Source organism: Mobula birostris, chromosome 1, assembly GCF_030028105.1.
Source record: "Mobula birostris isolate sMobBir1 chromosome 1, sMobBir1.hap1, whole genome shotgun sequence".
NCBI lineage: Eukaryota > Metazoa > Chordata > Chondrichthyes > Myliobatiformes > Myliobatidae > Mobula > Mobula birostris.
Window position 1 is genome coordinate 206,233,428 of NC_092370.1, and position 19,458 is coordinate 206,252,885.

Genomic DNA, 19,458 nt, shown 5'->3' on the forward strand with positions numbered 1-19,458 from the left:
CAAAGTGCGTGACCAAACACTTCCCGACACTGCATTCCATTTGCCTCTTCTTTGGCCATTCCCTTAATCTGACCAAGTCCTTCTGCAGTCTTCCTGCTTCCTCAACCTGCCTCTCCAATTAGCTTTGCATCGTCTGCACATTTGGCTACAAAGCCACCAATTCCATCAGCCAAATCATTGACATACAACATAAAAAGAAGCACTCCTATGACGCATGTGGGACACCACTAGTCACCAGCAGCCAATCAAAAAAGGCTTCCTTTATTCACACTCTTTGCCTTCTGCCAATTGGACAATGTTCTATCCATGTTAGTATCTTTCCTGTAATACCATGGGCTCTTACCTTGTTAAGCAGCCTCTTGTACGACACCTTGTCAAAGGCCTTCTGAAAATCCAAGTACACGACATTCACTGATTCTCCTCTGAGTATCCTGCTTGTTATTTCCTCTAAGAATACTAACAGATTTGTCAGGCAAGACTTTCCCTTAAGGAACCATGCTAACTTTGGCCTATTTTATCAAGTGCCTCCAAGTACCCCGAAACCACACTTTTAACAATCAGCTCTAACGTCTTACCAACCACTGAGGTCAGTCTAAAGGCTGATTTATACTTCTGTGTCAAATCGATGCTGTATGTATGGCGTAACCACGAACCCTATGCAGAGCCTACGTGGATCCCTATGCTGTAGCCTGACGCGCACCTCTCCCAAAATGTAACTACGCATCGCGGCAACGCGGACCGCAACAACTGTGATTGGTCCACTTGGTAGCATCGCATTTCCTCCTACGCTGCAATAGCTTCCCATTGGGCGACTGAAGGGCAGGGAAGGAACTCTGGCTGCAATGCTTTCCATAAAGCTTTACAGACCTCCGAAATTATGGAGGACACATTTCGCTTTTACGAGAAAAGACGCCCGCTTTAAACTTGTTTACCCCGAGAAAGACTACCATGACCATGAAGCCTTGCACGGGCAGGTGTGTGCGCATGCGCGACATGCCCGAATTGCAGAGCGACGCAGACACACCAGCGCACAAGTGTAAATGCTCACAACATACATAGGCCACTTGCATAGGTTATGGCGTCCATTTGACGCAGAAGTATAAATCAGCCTTAATAGGCCTATTTCTGCCTCCCTCCCTTCTTGAAGAGTGGAATCGCACTTGCAATTTTCCAGTGCTTCAGAAACATTACAGAATCTACTGATTCTGGAAAGATCATTACTAATGCCACCGCATTACTTGTACTCATGATGGAGTTGGCGGAGTTTGCACCTTTCTGCAGCTTAATCCCATGTCCCTACCATAGGATACCCCCAGCACAGAAAAAGATTTTGACTATGTATCTGATTTATGCCTCTCAATCTTATATACTGTATGTCACTCAAATCGCCCCGATGTCTCCCTTGTTCCATAAACAACGTACCGCCTATCCAATCTCACCCCATAACTAATATCCTCCAGTCCAGACAATGTCCATGTGTATCTCTGCTGCACCCTCTCCAGTGCAACCACATGCTACTCCTCCTGGAGCGGCTTGCACTGGAATCAATGTAAAGGATTAACGTTCCTTCTTTCATCTGTTTTCCATGTTTGTTGTATACTTACACATTCCAATATGAATAGTATGGATAAAATCAGAATCAATTCTCAGCCAACAATGTAACAGTCAGCTCAACGCAATGCACACTGACTCTTATTGACTGATTGCACCCAACCTATTACACTGCAGCTCCTAATACAACAGAACAGTGGAAGTATATTTGTCATTCTTATGGCTACAGTTCAAGGGGATGGTTCATCACTGCCTTCTCAAGGCCGCTTAGAGGATCAGCTTAAAATATGCTGGTAGGTAATATTTCTAAATAGATTTTTTCTATTTAAATCAAAAATAGTTGGTATGACAAATTTTCAAAGCTACATCATGATTGTGCACTTATTTACTCAACCAGTGGAGGTGGAAAATCTGATTAAATGTTGTAGTTTGAGCACTCGAATGAAGTAAATTCGATCATCTGATTAGATGTTCCCCATGTGAAAATATTTTCCACCATCACATTACAAGCAAATTTGGAGTTTACAAGCAAGTCAGCAGATAGAAAAGAAACTATTTCTCAGATCCTTTCTAAACCACCCACTTCGAGCCTTGAACCTATGCAGTTGGCTTTTATATATCTTTCCTTTGGTGAGAACGTTCTTAGTATCTAGCCTATTTATGCCCCTCTTAATCTTGTACACCTTTATCAAAACCTCCCTACATTTCCTCCACTTCAGGGAAAACAAGCCCAGCTTATTTCATCTCTCCACATAACTGAAACATTCCATCCCAGGCAATGTGAATTTCCACTGAATCCTCTCCATGTGAAAACAGACTGTACTCAATAGCCCAGTTGTGGCTCAATTCCAAATGCATTTTGGGAGGACTAACAAGGCTATAACATACACAATGTGTGGTAGACTCCACAGGACTATTGAGGAAAAATGGACTTTGGCATCCAAATCCAAGAATCCCAAAAGTACAGGAAGAAAAATCAGTTAGGAAGGCAAATGAAATGCTTGCCTTCATTAGCTGGGGCATAAAATATAAGAACTAACAGAACACGGTATGCCTTAGCCTTGTTAGTCCTCCCACAGAATGTCACTTACCAGGATTCATTTCCATCTGCCATCTCTCTGCCCATCTAATCAACTCATCTACATCCTCTTATAATTCAAGACTATCATCCTTACTATCAATACCACTATTAATTTTGTGTCACCTGTGAAATTATTAAGCATATCTCTCCATCACTAGTCAAACAAATCCATCTATGAGAATTTGGTATTGAAGATCATGAAGTCCTGTGGCAAGATGAACAAACTGAAACAAGATAAACATAGAAACATAGAAAACCTACAGCAAAATACAGGCCCTTCAGACCACAATGCTGTGCCGAACATGTACTTACTTTAGAAATTACCCAGGGTTACCAAAAGCCCTCTATTTTTCTAAGCTCCATGTACCTATCCAGGAGTCTCTTAAAAGACCCTATCACATCCGCCTCCACCACCATCGCTGGCAGCCCGTTCCACGCACTCACAACTCTCAGCAAAAAAAACTTACCCCTGACATCACCTCTGTACCTATTTCCAAGCACCTTAAAACTATGCCTTCTTGTCTTAGCCATTACAGCCCTGGGAAAAAGCCTCTGACTATCCACATAATCAATGCTTCTCATCATTTTATACACCTCTATCAGGTCACCTCTCTTCCTCCGTCGCTCCAAGGGGAAAAAGGCTGAGTTCACTCAACCTATTCTCATAAGGCATACTCCTCAATCAGGCAACATCCTTGTAAATCTCCTCTGCACCATTTCTATAGTCTCCACATCCTTCTTGTAGTCAGGTGACCAGAACTGAGCACAGTACTCCAAGTGGGGTCTGACCAGGGTCCTATATAGCTGTAACATTACCCCTCAGCTCTTACACTCAATCCCACTGTTGATGAAAGCCAATGCACCGTACGCCTTCTTAACCACAGAATCAACCTGCACAGCAGCTTTGAGTGTCCTGTGGACTCGGAATCCAAGATTCCTCTGATCCTCCACACTGCCAAGAGTCTTACCATTAATACCATATTCTGCCATCATATTTGACCTACCAAAATGAACTGCCTCACACTTACCTGGATTGAACTCCATCTGCCACTTCTCAGCCCAGTTTTGTATCCTATCGATGTCCCGCTGTAACCTCTGACAGCCCTCCACACTATTCAACATAACCCCATCAGCCAGTTTACTAACCCATCCCTACACTTCCTCATCCAGGTCATTTATAAAAATCACAAAGAGAAGGGGTCCCAGAACAGATCCCTGAGGCACATCACTGGTCACCAACCTCCATGCAGAATACGACCATCTACAATGACTCTCTGCCATCTGTGGGCAAGCCAATTCTGGATCCACAAAGCAGGGTCCCCTTGGATCCCATGCCTCCTTACTTTCTCAATAAGCTTTGCATGGGGTACCATATCAAATGCCTTGCTGAAATCCACATACGCTACATCTGACGAAGGGTCTCGGCCTGAAACGTCGACTGCACCTCTTCCTAGAGATGCTGCCTGGCCTGCTGCATTCACCAGCAACTTTTATATGTGTTACACTACATCTACTGCTTTACCTTCATCAACATGTTGAGTCACATCCTCAGAAAATTCAATTAGGTTCGTAGGGCACGACCTGCCTTTGACAAAGCCACGCTTACTAAGCACTGAAGTAAGACTCACTGGTCTATAATTTCTTGGGCTATCTCTACTCCCCTTCTTGAATAAGGGAACAATATCTGCAACCCTCCAATCCTCTGAAACCTCTCCCTTCCCCATTGATGATGCAAAGATCATTGCCAGATGCTCAGCAATCTACCCCCTCGCCTCTTACAGTAGCCTGGGGTACATCTCATCCAGTCCGGGAGACTTATTCAACTTGATGCTTTCCAAAAGCTCCAGCACATCCTCTTTCTTAATGTCTATATGCACAAGCTTTTCAATCCGCTATAAGTCATCCCTACAATTGCCAAGATCCTTTTCCGTAGTGAATACTGAAGCAAAGTATTCATTAAGTATCTCTGCTATCTCCTCTGGTTCAATACACACTTTTCCGCTGTCACACTTGATTGGTCCTATTCTCTCACATCTTATCCTCTTGCTCTTCACATATTTGTAGAATGCCTTGGGGTTTTCCTTAATCCTGCTCACCAAGGCCTTCTCATGGCCCCTTCTGGGTCTCCTAATTTCATTCTTAAACTCCTTTCTGCTAGCCTTATAATCCTCTAGACATATATCATTACCTAGTTTTTTGAACTTTTCATAAGCTTTTCTTTTCTTCTTGACTAGATTTTCAAGAGCCTTTGTACACCATGGTTCCTGTACCCTACCATCCTTTCCCTGTCTCATTGGAACATACCTATGCAGAACGCCACGCAAATATCTCCTGGACATTTGCCACATTTCTGCCTTACATTTCCCTGAGAACATCTGTTCCCAATTTATGTTTCCAAGTTCCTGCCTGAGAGCTTCATATTTCCCCTTACTCCAATTAAATACTTTCCTAACTTGTCTGTTCCTATCCCTTTCCAATGCTGTTGTAGAGGAGATAGAATTGTGCTTACTATCTCCAAAATGCTATCCCACTGAGAGACCTGACACCTGACCAGGTTAATTTCTCAATACCAGATCATGTGCAGCCTCTCGTCTTGTAGGCTTATCTACATACTGTGTCAGGAAACCTTCCTGAACACACCTGACAAACTCCACACCATCTAAACCCCTCGCTCTAGGGAGATGCCAATCAATATTTGGGAAATTAAAATCTCCCACCATGACAACCCTGTTATTATTACACCGTTCCAGTATCTGTCTCCCTATCTGCTCCTCGATGTCCCTGTTACTACTGAACTGAATTCAGCTCTGATTATTGAGTGTTGATTTATTAGCAGCAATGCATGCCAGTTTAGAGCAAGCCCTGCTACACTATTTGTCAGTTCTATCCTCTTTCCTCATGACCAGCCGGAGAAAAGTTCTGGCAGTACATATTAACAGAGCCCAATAATTGACAATAAAATAGATTATTTTTCATCTAAAATATCAAAAAAACACACTGGCCAAAATTTTGGACTGGAATTCTCCTGAATTATCACGTCATAAAGATAATTTTGATCTCTGAATTAAAGATTATATTTCCACGTTCTGTGATTTCAACCAGTGCTCCCCTGAAGTACTGAAGGGATGCAACACTTTCACAAGTGCCAGTGTTCAGATAAAATCGCTTATCTGGGCTCTCACTGGTCGATGTAAAAGATTCTATGGAACTCTTTTGAAATTTGCAGTTATCTTCAGTGCCCTATCCAATAGCTATTTTTCAGTCAGAATATCTAAAAAGAAAGATAATCTGGTTATTTAAAATAGAAAAAGAAAATGCTGGATGGACTTTGTGAGTCAGGCAACGGCTGGAGAGTACTTCTACCATTTCTGTTTTTATTTCAGATACCCAAGCTCCTGTAGTTTACTGATTTCCATCAGCTTGTCATTATCGCATTGTCATCTGTTGGATATTATGATGTTGAAGTTGGTAACATGTAGCAATGCCTGCACTGTATAGGTGATTAATGACACTAAAGAACTGCTGCGATCTTTTCCTTTCTTTCCAATCCCCCCCTAAACCTCCAGCCACAGAGTCAGATGAATGCAGGATCTGGACTTTTGGAAGTAAAGGATATTTTAAAGTTTACCTCAATATTTTAGACAAATGGATTTTAGCGCAACAAATAACCAGCTTCAGGTGGAGCAGATTTAATGGACTGAATGGCATAATTCCACTCCTTTGTCTCATGGTCTGATATTAGCATGATTTAACCTGCTGAGTTAATCAGAGGTTCAAAGGGACTTGGGAATCCTCATCCAGGATTCCCTAAAGATTAATTTGCAGGTTGAGTCGGTGGTGAGGAAGGAAAATACCATGTTAGTATTCATTTAGAGAGGACTAAAACATAAAAGCAAGGAGATAATGTTGAGGCCGATGAGGCACAGGTGAGGCCTCACTTGGAGTATTGTGAGTAGTTTTGGGCCACTTATCTAAGAAAGCATGTACAGACATTGGAGAGGGTTCAAAGAAAGTTCACAAAAATGATTCTAGGATTGAAAGGCTTGTCATATGAGAAGCGTTTTATGGCTCTGGACCGCTACTCACTGAAATTTAGAGGAATGAATGACCTCATTGAAACCTATCGAATGCTGAAAGGCCTTGATAGAGTGGGTGTGGAGAGGATGTTTCCTATGGAGAATGAGTGTAGAACCAAAGGACACAGCCTCAGAATAGACAGACAGATAGATAGATAGATACTTTATTGATCTCAAAGGAAATTATAGTGTCACAAAATTACGAGTGCACAGATATTCAAATATGAGGAGAGAAGTAAGAAAGAATAAAAAATAAGTTACCTCAAACAGTCTAACAAGAGGTGGTCATCACTTCCCCAGCTATAGGTTGACTCATGATACAGCTGAATGGCCGAGGATAAAAATGGCCTCATATAGTGCTCTTTGGAGCAGCGCAGTTGTCTTAGTCTATTACTAAAAGTACTACTCTGTTCAGCCAAAGTGGCATGCAGAAGGTGAGAAACATTGTCCAGAATTGCCAGGATTTTCCATTGGGTCCTTTGTTCTACCACAGCCTCCAGTGTGTCCAGTTTGACTCCTATAACAGAGCCAGCCTTTCTAATCAGTTTATTGAGCCTGTTGGCATCACTTGTGTTGATGCCATTGTCCCAGCACACCACCACAGAGAAGATAGTACTGGTGACAACAGACTGGTAGAACTTGTGAAGGAAAGGCCTGCATACTCCAAAGGACCTCAGTCTCCTCAGAAAGTAGAGCCATCTCTGGCCTTTCTAGTACACAGCCTCTGTGTTGGTGCTCCACTAAATTCTGTCACCCAGGAGCAACCCCAGGTATTTAAGGGCCTCACCATATCCACGTCTTAACCATCAATAGTAACAGGAGCAATGTAGGTTTGGTCTTCCTAAAATCCATCACCATCTCCCTTGTGTTACAGAATAGAGTGGCGTCCTTTTAGAACGGAGATGAGGAGGCCAAAAGGCCAACTGTGGAGGCCAAGTATTTGGGTATATTTCAGGCAGAGGTTGATAGATTCTTGATTAGTCAGGACATGAAGGGACACGGAGAGAAGGCAGGAGATTGGGGTTGAGAGAAAAACGGATCAGCCATGACGATACAGCGGAGCAGATCAGTGGGCCAAAATTCAGCTCCTATACCTCATGATCTTTGAAGTTTTTCCTATAAATCTGCAATTGCAGATTTTGCTTTCTTTTGTTAATTTTCCTGTTGTAATATTTCTTTCTTTCCCTATAACTGTCCTCATTAACAGATCAACCAAATTACTTCATTTACAGCTTATCCCCATGGCAAAATGACCACACCCATTCAGATATCCTCTTTATTGTATTCCTCCTTTCTCTACTCTTGCTGCAACTTAAAACTAACTTATTTTCTCTCTCTCCACCCCCCCCCCCCAGTTTTAAAGAAGAGTCAACCACCTGAAATATGAACTGTTTCTCTTGCCACAGACGCTTCCTAACCGGCTGAGTGTTTCCAGCTTTCTCTGTATAGATTTCAGATTTCCAGCATCAACAGCATTTTTGATTTTACCTCATATATTAAATAACATCTAAATATTAACCCCCCACCACACCCCCCCCCGAACTTCTCTTAACTCCCCACATGTGCCATCATCAACCAGTTCTATGTTATTTCTCACAAAACTTTCTACCTCAATTTCTGACATCTTCCTTCTGCTGCTTGCTTCGTGTTATTTCAGTACAAACGATTTGTTCCAGACCCTTGTCAACCCTCAGCCCAAATTCCCCATTATTTCCATTCACCTCAGATGCACTGCTTCACTCTCTCCCAACACATTCAATTCAATTTTTATAATATTGATTTCAAAGCCTTTCGCTGTCTCAGTCTATTTTAGCTCTGGGGCCTTCTCTTGCCCGGTGACACTGCCTGAAACCTAACCATGTTGTATTTCCTCTCCTCTTTCGTAGCAACAAGGCTCTTCATTCCTTTTGTCCAAATTTCTGGAATTCTGCTTCTAATTGTATACAATTCTCCTGCACAATTTAACCTTTAACAACCCTGTCAATTATCTTGATAAATAAGAACGATATCTCAAAATTCTCATTCTCTTCTGTCATTTTTGTTTTCAAGTTTATCTTCCATAAATAACAGAGTGCATGCTTTTGAATATTTTGTCTTTTATTTCGGTGTTCATTTATATGTGGACGGATGTCTGGCACTCACTTCAATTTACAATGTTTCAATTTCCAGGAATTCTCAGAAATCAAATTATTTTCAAATAATGAGAACTATCTGCTGGTGGCACTTGTACCTATAACATTTAATTCCCTGAGCACAGCAAGAGTCCGAGGAAAATGGGAATGTGGTTACAATAGCTTATACAGCAAGTAGGGGAGATGATAACTTAGACTGGTAGCTTAATGAGCTAATTCCCCACAAAGAGAGGACAGGAGATATAGATGGGTCTTATCTCTGTGAAAAAGGATTGTCTGGAGCTTATTTGAGAGAAAGTATTTCCAAGAGAAAGAAAGACTAGAGACATAACGAAAAGAGAAAAAGTCAAAGGACAAATTTCAATTTCACTAGATAAAGGAAAAACAATGCAGAGGACTTTAAATACAAGCTTAAGGTAAACAGGGCTAAAGGCAGAATTTCGATGAAATAAAGGCTTACTAAATGATCTGAATTTTGAGAAGATTTATGAAGGAAGGGTGCAGGAGGAGTGTGGAAGCAGAATGTGTCAGAAAGAATTGGAAAGAAGTAAATCTGGAAGCAAAGGTTCTGTTGATAATGATAAGGTGAAGCAAAAGAATTGTCACTGATGTTAAGAGGAAGGAAGCAGATAACTAGACCTAGCCAGAACAATCCAAATGTAAAAGATGCAGTATTTATCATTTTACATTTTACATTTGTATTGGTCTGGCTCGGAGATGGTGAAGATGGATGTGAAAATTTTTGCAAGATTAGAGAAGAAATCATTTCCCATCTGTTTCCTGTTCATCTTCAGAAACGGTCCAAGATTACATTCAGTGGAAGACTGGACAGTGGCATCATTTGGCTCGGACAGGGGTGAACGGCAAAATGCTCGGATATAATTGTAACACCCACCTAATGTTTAAGAAAGCATACTAGAATTGTTTAGCAGATGCAAAGCAAATTCATAATTATAACCAGAGAATTGGAATTTTAGGGATGGTGGAGGAAAAGCAGTAATTAACCTAATTATTGGGGAATAGAATCAATTACCTTCAGTGAGGCAATCATTATATTTTACCTGAATGTTTTAGTCACACTCAACTAAGCCTTAAATTAAGCCTTAATTTAATCTAAACCTCAGCACCAGTCACTGAATGAAATGTATTTCTAGTTGTGCAAAATATTGAAAGGAAGCAGCTCAGACCAATGAAGTGTGAGCAGATAACATTCATATAAATGATTGACCGGCATCTTTTGAGTCATGCTCTGTGTTACACAAATTCATTGCAAATAATACAACAGTGTATTATTCAAAAAGCACACATAACTGTACATCATACATGTAGATTGCTATCTTCCTGCTACTGGTACCAGAGAGGATACCCCTTGCATTTGATTTTATTGGCACTCTCATGGACATGATGCCAAAATGAATGAAACGATTGAGAAAAAGGGTATAATTCCACACTGGCTCAAGTGCTGTTGTGAAATCACTGGGTGAAAGATCACGAAGAGAATAGAGATATTAATAAAAACACAATAGAGCCATAAATGAGAATAGAACTACTTTACTGGATAATTAGAAAAATAGTACAAATGAATAAGTTATTACTTAGTACAAAAGTAGAATACATTTAATTGTAGTTATCTACATTGCTGTCTTCAGATAAGACCATAAGACATAGGAGCAGGATTAGGCCATTTAGCCCATCGAGTCTGCTCCACCATTCCATCATGGCTGATCCTCTTTATCCCCCTCCTCAGCCCCACATAGATTGTACAAATAATGGATGATATGGATACATTGCAAATACCTGTATATTGTAAGTGCAATTTCTACCAGTACTTCGCAGTTCTGTGCAGAAATATTTAAACAACTAAACAATGTTGACAATTACATATTATCTGAAACGACTAGCACATAACTGTTCTTTTGTATCTTACAAGTAAAGTTTGTCAGCAAATTCCTTTGGATGATTGGTTCATTGCAGATGTGCTACTACTTAATGTGTCGTTGTCCCTTGGCAAGGTTTTCAGTTTTCTTCAAATATTGAGTGGTTACTCCTCAAAGCAACATGGAGGAGTGCAGCTGGTCTTATAGCATTATTGTGGGAATTCAACTATTTTATTATCTCTATTTCACCAAACAATGCAATATTTTCCGGATAAACTATGGCTATGTAGACCAGTGATCATCAGATAACACCCAACAATATAGGTGTGAAAACAACCTACTTTCCCTCAAATTCATCTGGTACATTCCTGTATAAGCAGGTGATCATTTAAATTAACCAAACATTACTAACCAATTTACCATTTCCACAAAGTTAATTTTCCAAAATTACTGCCGCCAACATTCATGTAGCATGGGCTGTTACACGTATTTACTCAAATGGTCACACCTCATTAGACTGTAATTCCCTGTATGATAAATCACCTCCAACTGGGGTTATTGCTCAAGACTGATTGCAATCATTGATACGTTCAATGGAGAATTATTTGATGTACTTAATCCCCTCTAAATGATGTGGACCAATACTGCTTCAATAGGGTTTTGCTACAACATTTGTTCAATAATATCACCATTGCTTTAACCTATCTAGCACATATAGGGATCAAATTGTCCCAATATCAGTATGTCTATTATAAGCAAAAAATATTCCACCTCTGCACTGCCCTGAGGGGTTAGGCAATGAATTAAAGTCTATGTTTGCTTCTTATTCATATTTCTCCCTCAGCCTTTGAATGTGGGACTTCTAAATGCTTGAGCTGACTCCAGAGAATCTCTGCATATGATCAGATAGGAGGAAGGTGCCTTCACACCACTGAGAGTCAGGCTATAGCTACATGGAGCCAGAGGTTATCAGATCCAGTGCAATATCCTAGGGATTGAAAATAGACTACTGCCATTTCCTATAGCTATAGTTTGCAAATAGAGTGGAGATTCAGTCTACATTCTGGTGGCCATAGCTCTTGACTCCATTAGCAAAAGTTGCAAATTGCAAACTGTAACTTGAGCCTCTATTATTCAATTAAGTGACAGGGAAATCATTGCCAGTAATGCACAAATACCTAATAACCATCCTTGTCGTTAAGGTGAATGATAGACTGTTCAAGTTAAATTAAAGAGAAAAGACTTGCACTTATATTGCAATTTTCATCTTCCTTTCAGAACCTTTCGAAACACTGTGTAGTCAATGAACGACTTTTGAAATGTAATCATAGTTGTAATATAAATCTAGTGAATTATTCCATCAAAGTTTGCTGCAGATAATAGCATAGATTTAAAGCTTGGCACAGGAAAATCAATTACTGCTATCAATCAGCTCCCGTAAGCCTCGCCTGAAGTTCATTTTCATTGAGAAACATCTGAATGGCATGCTGTCATTAAGTCCCAATGACTTCTCCCCAGCAGTGGACTCCTTGCTCTCTGGTTCTCCTCCAGGCTGTCAGGAAGAATCAAATCCTATTGCACTGAATTGTGTACAGCTCAAAAAATGCACCTAAGGAGACAAAAGGAACAAAGGACAAATTGTTAATCACCTGTGGGATTGAAAGCAGACAATTCAAATTCAGGCAGACTTGGAATACTTTTGGTGAAATTTTTTAAAAAGGTCCAGATTATTTTTTAGATTCTGCCTCGGCTTAGTTCAGACAATGATATTTTTCACACAAAACAAATTAATTTAAAACTCACCAGATTATCTGTAACTCCAAAGTAGACGTTTTGCCTGCTAGAAAGAACTTTGTGACTCTTCCATTTCTTCAGTGGCATAGCACCTTAGCAATGTCCTTTCAACCTTTGAACAATTTTTTTTCACAAGCCTTTTCAGGTCACAGATTCTTCTCTGACAAGGTTGTGGTGTAGCCAGCTGTTCAATGGGTGTTGATACTGAGGTGACTGTTCCAAAGAAAGCATCTTGGTATTTGACAACTATTGATGAGAATAATAACTCTCTTGGTGAAACATAACCAGTGCTCTTTGCTCCTGTTCAAGTCCACTTTGCACAATTATCATAAGCAGTTTAGGTTGCATTCAACATATTGTTAACATAGTCGGTGCGTAGATTTAAACAATGCCAACTGGTTTCTAATTGATTGCCTTAATCTACCACAAGTAAAATCTGATAGGCATTGCTAGTGAATTATGGAGAGAAATATTACATATCTAAACAGTGGGAAGCCCTTTCATTGACAAAACTGGGATAATATGATATTATATCATATGGCGATGACCTCCAGGAATGGACCATTTACATATTGTAGGCCATATCTCAGACTATCTTCAGTAATATCTACCATCCTGACCCAATAAACTAAAGGGAGTCCCACTGCTGCCAACTAAACGCCATTTCTTCTGCAACCAATTCTTTCTGCAAAACTGACCTTTTAATTTTTTAATCTGCCCTGAGGCTCTTAACAACATTTGAATGTTGAAAGTGCAAAGACATCCTTCACACCGTCTAGTGCCTACTGCAAGTAATGAGTAGTCCATCACATGATATACATTTCTCATTTTATAAGTTCTGTCCACATGCATTCATACTATATACCCAAGTTCAATGTCACCTCAGTTTCCAAAGGACATAACTGAAACACAGTATTACCCAGCAACAAACACATATCATTTTCTAACCCAGCTGCATTACATATCACGTTCATGTCCTTTCATTTTACAGACCACAGCTTCAGAACCTGCAAATTCAATTGTCTTGAAAATCATAGATTTAAATGGGAACTGTGTTTCCACTCAACAACCAGCAGAGTTGGGTACAAACAATGAACAAGAGACAAGATACTGGAAGGCAGTGGTGAACTGAAAATTGTAACCCAGAAAGAAATTGCTGTCATTCAAGGAAAAAGAAAGTGTGGGGATTGGTGGAGACAATTTAGGAAATAACAGGCAAAAAGCTCTTAGACAGCCTAGTTTCTAGAGAATGGTAATACTGCCATCATACAATGGTCTTTTTTAGTGGGTAGCTCCACAACTCTGTGGCACAATAATTAATGAAGTGAACTACTAATACAAGATTTGTTGTAACTTAGAGCACCTAAAACAGTAAATGTTTTAAAATGCTTGAACTGAAAACACATTTGCACAATACAACTTCAACTTCCATTATTATCTGCATAAGAATCATTATTTGCCCAGCTGTTTATTAAAACTTCCCATTCTGAGAAACACGAGTCAAGTAGTACAATAATATCATGCACAACGTTTACCTGCTGTCCGCTTCTTGGGGGACTTGGAACTTCTGTTGCGGCCAACTGTGGACATCCCACTTTCACTCATGGAATCGTGTGCGGATGACGCACTCCCTGTTGCCTCGCTGTCACGAATCATACTCTCATAGCCACTGCTACCACCGCTGTGATAAAAGAGAGCCGTTCTTCCCATGGCCGGTGGCAGCTCTCCGCTAAGGACGCTGCTGTTGTCACTACCATGCCCACTGCTGTAACGCTGAGGCCGTCTTGGTGCAGTTATTTTACTGTATGGAGAAGGCAAGACTGGCATCTGCATTATTTCATCACTCAAGTTGACTCCACTGTCATTCCCACTATCAGAATCAGCAGATCCTCTCAAATGGCCCACTTTACTGGATGAGGCTGCAGAAGCTAATTCAGACACACGGCTGTTGGCTGCCCTGACTGCTTGCTTTGTTCCCATAATTGTTCCTTTGCCAGGTTTACAACTGGCTACCTGTGCTGAGCGAGGTACTGTTTTTCCATTCGATGGTACACTGGAACTACGCCCCACTGACTGCGTTAACGACTTAACAGATGTGCTTAACCCCTTTGCACCGCTTGAAGAGAGGCTTCGACACTTGTTTCCTGCAACCAATGCCTTGTTATTGGAAGGACATTTGGTTTGATTGGACTTAACTGGTACCGGGACCACAGGAATAGATGGGGTAGACATTACTGGAGCTGACGGTGACACACCAAGCCTTGGTACTGAGCGTCCAGTTCTGCTGTTGTTGCTGTTGGCAGGGTGACCACCTTCTTTGGTCATACTGTTCTTGGATCCCACTGACAACAGACTATCACACCTCTCGAGTGACAGCTGACTTCCGCAGCAATGCACTGCCTCAAGTTTAGGCATTCTGGGTTTTGAAGCTGAAATACTTCTAATGGAGAACTGATCAGATTTTATGTTTGCTGCTTTGTTGCAGTTACCCTCAACAGCACAAGGAGCCACATTTAGTGCTCGATCTATTTCATCTTCTGATCTGGGAGGTGATACCATAACTGCCTCTGGACTGGTACATTTTTGTGGCACAGCTCTGTTTTTTTGCTCGAGACTAGACTTACGGACAGGGGGTGCTGGCGGTGTCCCATTGAGCCTTGGCAGCATGCTTGCCTTGGCTGCTGACGTTTTCCTACTAGCTGTTGATTTTAAGCTGCTCGTGTCTCGCTGGTCTTTGGGTACAGCTCCAGCACTGGCACTGGTGTGCATTATTGGCATTGTTGCAACCATCGCACTTCCTTTTTTAACCTGCACCACTTTTGCCGGCACTTCATTCTTTCTGCCATTCACACCTGTGACACCATTAGCCGCAGTCGATTTACTTGCCATTTCACACCCATACACAACTCGTTGTGTACAGGAAACTGTTGTGTGAAATTTGCTGAGCCGAGGAATGGTCCCAGTATTCTGGGCCATTTTTGTTTGCTGTTTAATTTGACTGTTGGTACCAGATTTGGGAGGTGACTTCACTGAGAGTGCTTGATCCTCTATTTTTGGTACTGATTGGCTGTTCGTGCGAAGTAACCAGGGATCCTCGAGCTCACTTTCTTGCCATTGCCTTTCTCCACAATGTACTGTACTCTGGCTCACAGCTGAGGTAGACTTTATTTTCCTGGGAAGACTAGAGGAGCAAACAGGGTTGCCTTCAGAAATCGTTGGGTCAGGATGGTGGACTGGGGTGCTTGCCTTAGTTACTGATGAATTATTAGTACCAGTCATCACTTTGGATAAACTTAAGGCATTAGAACCTTGGTTGGTGTGTGAAAGAAGTCTGCTTGAGCTCGTAATTTCATTAGCCAGTTCAGAAGGATGGAATGCACCATCATTCAAGATGCTTTGTTGAGCCAGTGTCAGTGGTGTGGTCATGTCTTGCAGCACATCAGGTGAATCCAAGTTAAACTTCTCACCGTAACTGTAGCAAGACTGCACAACAAAAGTATCGGATGGTTGTGCTCCGTCACTTTCTATAGCACAGATACTTACTTCACTGAGCCAGGAGCTAATCGATGAGCGTCTGCTGCTGTTGCAAAAAGAATCATCTGTAAGTAGCCCAGCAGTGTCTATATTTGATCCAGCATTGGCTGCCGGTGAGGTATAAGCTTCATAATCATCATTAATGCTACTAATAATACTGACGGGCCGTGAGCCCGAAGCCAGTGCCTGAAGTGAACAATCACTATTAAAGCTAATAATGCTAGCCGGTCGACCACTTTCCAAAATACCTTCAAATGACAGCTCCTCTACAACAGTAAATACCAACTCATCTTCTCCGTTCAGTTCCACTGGCTGCTGCAATGTCACGGTGGTGGTCAACATATCTCGGTCAATGCACCCGCTCCGCAATGCTGATCGTAAGCCGGTCGCGTCTGATGCACCAGATTGCTTATATCCACTTCTGTAGTTGCCCACTTCCTTTCTAATTATGGCTGATTCAGGTTTACTTGTGCCCTGATGGCTCATTCCTACTGGAGGAGTTCTAATTCCACCACTGCTGCTGAGTTCCAAACTAACGCTTTGCTTTTCTTTCAGTTGTGGAGGTGGGGGTGCAGGGCTTGGCAAAGGTCTCCTGTTGAAAAATGATTTCTCCCTCACGACAGGCCCGGGCGTGGCCTGCGGCTGCTCTTGCGTCGTAGAGCAGTTGGGTCTGTGCATATTGGTGGAAGCCGTGGTTGTCTCCTTGATTCCTTCTGCCTCATTATCACCACTTGCTTCCAGTTTGCTTCCTTCACCTTGAGTCTGCAGCTTTAAATGTTCAGTTGTTATGGAGTGAGGCAAGTGAGATGGGCTCCACACAGGTGATCCATTTTGTTGCTTTGCAGAAATGGGGGGCTCCAAATTCTGCCCTTTTTTACAAGACCCTGCTTCGACTGAAGAATGTTTTCCATACATTTGTGAAGAAGGTACCTTTTCTGATACCACGACAGATTGTGTCACTTCCTGTACGGAGATACATTGCGCATTCTCTACCCTTGGGGGTCCTACACTACTACTGCAAATGAAAAGTCCCTGCTCACAAGAAAATTTGATGGGTTCCTCGCTTCCATCAATACACTCCAATCTCTCTTGCAATTCTGCAAAAGTGTTGCATTTGAAATAATCCCTTTCACTCCTCTTACCAACGGTGGCAGCTTCCCTACCCTTCTTCGGCTCACATTTCTTGCTGAGGGAAGGGATTATGGGTACAAACTCTGGCGGACCTTCGTTATCTGTCAGTTCACGATCAGACAGTGCTGCACCGTTGGGACCGACGTAAATAACTGTATCACATGATTGTTCACTGCTCGAAGAGTAGTCGGGTTCACTAGATATTCCTAATGCTGGAAGATCAGGATCAAGAGCTGTGGTTCTTGCATGAAACGGCCTTAAGTGAGGCGGTCTTCGAATCCGACCTTCTTCACAAGAACTCTCCCCACCAGAAGAACTTGAGGCATACTGGTTCAAAAAGAAAACAGTTTACATTTAGAGTGGAAATAGAACCACAAACATAACAGAAAAGAAATCGAGATAAATACTTACTATATTAAGACTTAATGTTATTCACAACAAAGTAATCAAAATACTTTGCAAGTCCATATTAGAAACTAGTATCATTTAAAACTTAACACAAAACCGGGACTGACCTTGGACTTTTTCTTTCTCATTCGATGAATTCGCGCTGCAAGCTGAATGCTTGTTAGGGTTTCTGTATAGTTGACAGGAGAGTCAGAAATATGGGTGATCATAGTTGTTCTGCAGTTTATATTCCCCAGCGATTCTCTCAACAGCATAGTAAGCTTGCTATCTCTGTTGTGCAACAGAACAAATACATTTAAGTACAAGGAAAGTGTTTGATTAAGCATTTTCATTATTAGTTCATTTATACATGAAGGAAAATCTTTACATTTTGTGCTCTTTCCTCACATTCCACGTGTAATAGGGATTAAAAAGGTCTTAATTTAGAATTTCATTTCAGGTAAAGAAAAACAGAATAATTCTTCCCTTCAGTCAAAAAAATCTCTCCATTAACTTAAATCTTTTTATTCTCTGTGCATGGGGAACATTTTATGTCATTCCAAACAAATACAAATACAGCAAATATTACAAACTCACATGTTTAGCATAATAAGAAAGCCTTTTCCACAGAGATTTTTATTATTGGTACAAATGTAAAGAAACTGTCCACTCATTGGCTGTGCTTCTATATTTCTGGCCAGTGGCAATGAACTTAGAACAATTGGGTTATGTGTCAAATCATTTCCATCCAAATTTGAAAAACTATCTTTCTTTCATCAACTCTTCAATAATGCTTACATTAAATTAAAATGACTGAGATGCAATTTTCATTCATAAGCAAGCACCAAATTTGATCAAATTATTAACAGAAAAATTTGCTGGAAATGTCAGCTGACCACAGTTTGATCAGGGCGATGGGTTTCCAACAATTTCAGGGGATAGCATGACTAACAGAATATCTTCTAAACCAATGAAATTTAATGATTGCACAATAGAAGATAATGGAAGAGAAGGGTGAATTAGAATCAGATCAGGTACTGAAAGGAAAATAAAAAGAGGGAAATTGCACAAAGGGAAAGGAAGAGGAAATCAAAGCAGCAAGCTAAAATTAGAAATACTTTGATTTTCTAAGAATAATATAGTTCCAGGTGGGATGAAACTGAACAGTTTAAATTGTTCTTTCTGGGCTAGACAGTTCGGCTGGCATAGCAATTGGCAATTATCACATTTAAAGGAGCCTTAAAATCACAAGTTTTAACTTTATGCAGTGGGTTTAATGATCAATTAGTGTGCAGATTCAGCAGTTATTAAAAATAACAGGAAAACCAAGGATATATCTGGGAAGCAAACAGTGAAAAGGTATAAATTCATCAAAGTAAATTGATCTGTTGATTCATAATTCATGTTGGATTTCTTAATCCCCTCAATATGGTGCTTGATCTCCGCATTAATAATAGTGTGTTATTAACACGCTGTTATTTTTCCAATAAAATTTAGCTCAATGTGTCTCCTTCTGAGAGCCAACAACCGAGCCCATGTGGTCCTTTGTCCCTGCGGTCCTTTGTTCAAATTAAAAGTTTAAATTCATGCCATCTTACAATTTGTTAGTAAATTCTGGATAGTTTATAATCTGGCTGTCATGCCAAACAGAAATTAAGAGCTGAGTTGTGCCAGACCCTGATCACTCCCTCTGGCCTTACCATGTTTGGAATACCTAATGAGTGGCTGTGTTTTTAGAGTGGCTAGCCCCAGAATGCAAGGCAATTTGTCCCACTGAAGATTATAGCAAATCAGCTGCAAATCACACCTGGCCAGTCACTGCAATTCCAAGGAATATCAAGTAGGACAAAGCACAGGATCTCTTCCACCTGAAGTCCGTAGACCAACCCACCCAA

General features: G+C 41.0%; 1 protein-coding gene across 2 annotated transcripts in view; it reads right to left on the reverse strand.

Annotated features, from left to right (window-relative positions):
* Nucleotides 1–19,458, reverse strand: part of kif26ab (kinesin family member 26Ab) — a 205,716-nt gene that overhangs the window by 18,864 nt on the left and 167,394 nt on the right. Inside the window, exons 11-14 of one of the 2 annotated variants that reach the window (XM_072269694.1) lie at nt 17,692–17,854; nt 14,047–17,503; nt 12,521–12,757; nt 10,398–12,326 (exon numbers count right to left, since the gene is read on the reverse strand). In XM_072269694.1, coding sequence (XP_072125795.1) covers nt 12,558–12,757; nt 14,047–17,503; nt 17,692–17,854 — 3,820 coding nt within the window. In that variant the 3' untranslated portion in view covers nt 10,398–12,326; nt 12,521–12,557. Of the gene's footprint in view, nt 1–10,397; nt 12,327–12,520; nt 12,758–14,046; nt 17,504–17,691; nt 17,855–19,458 lie in introns of those variants that run through there. The other variant, XM_072269687.1, reaches the window with a different exon arrangement.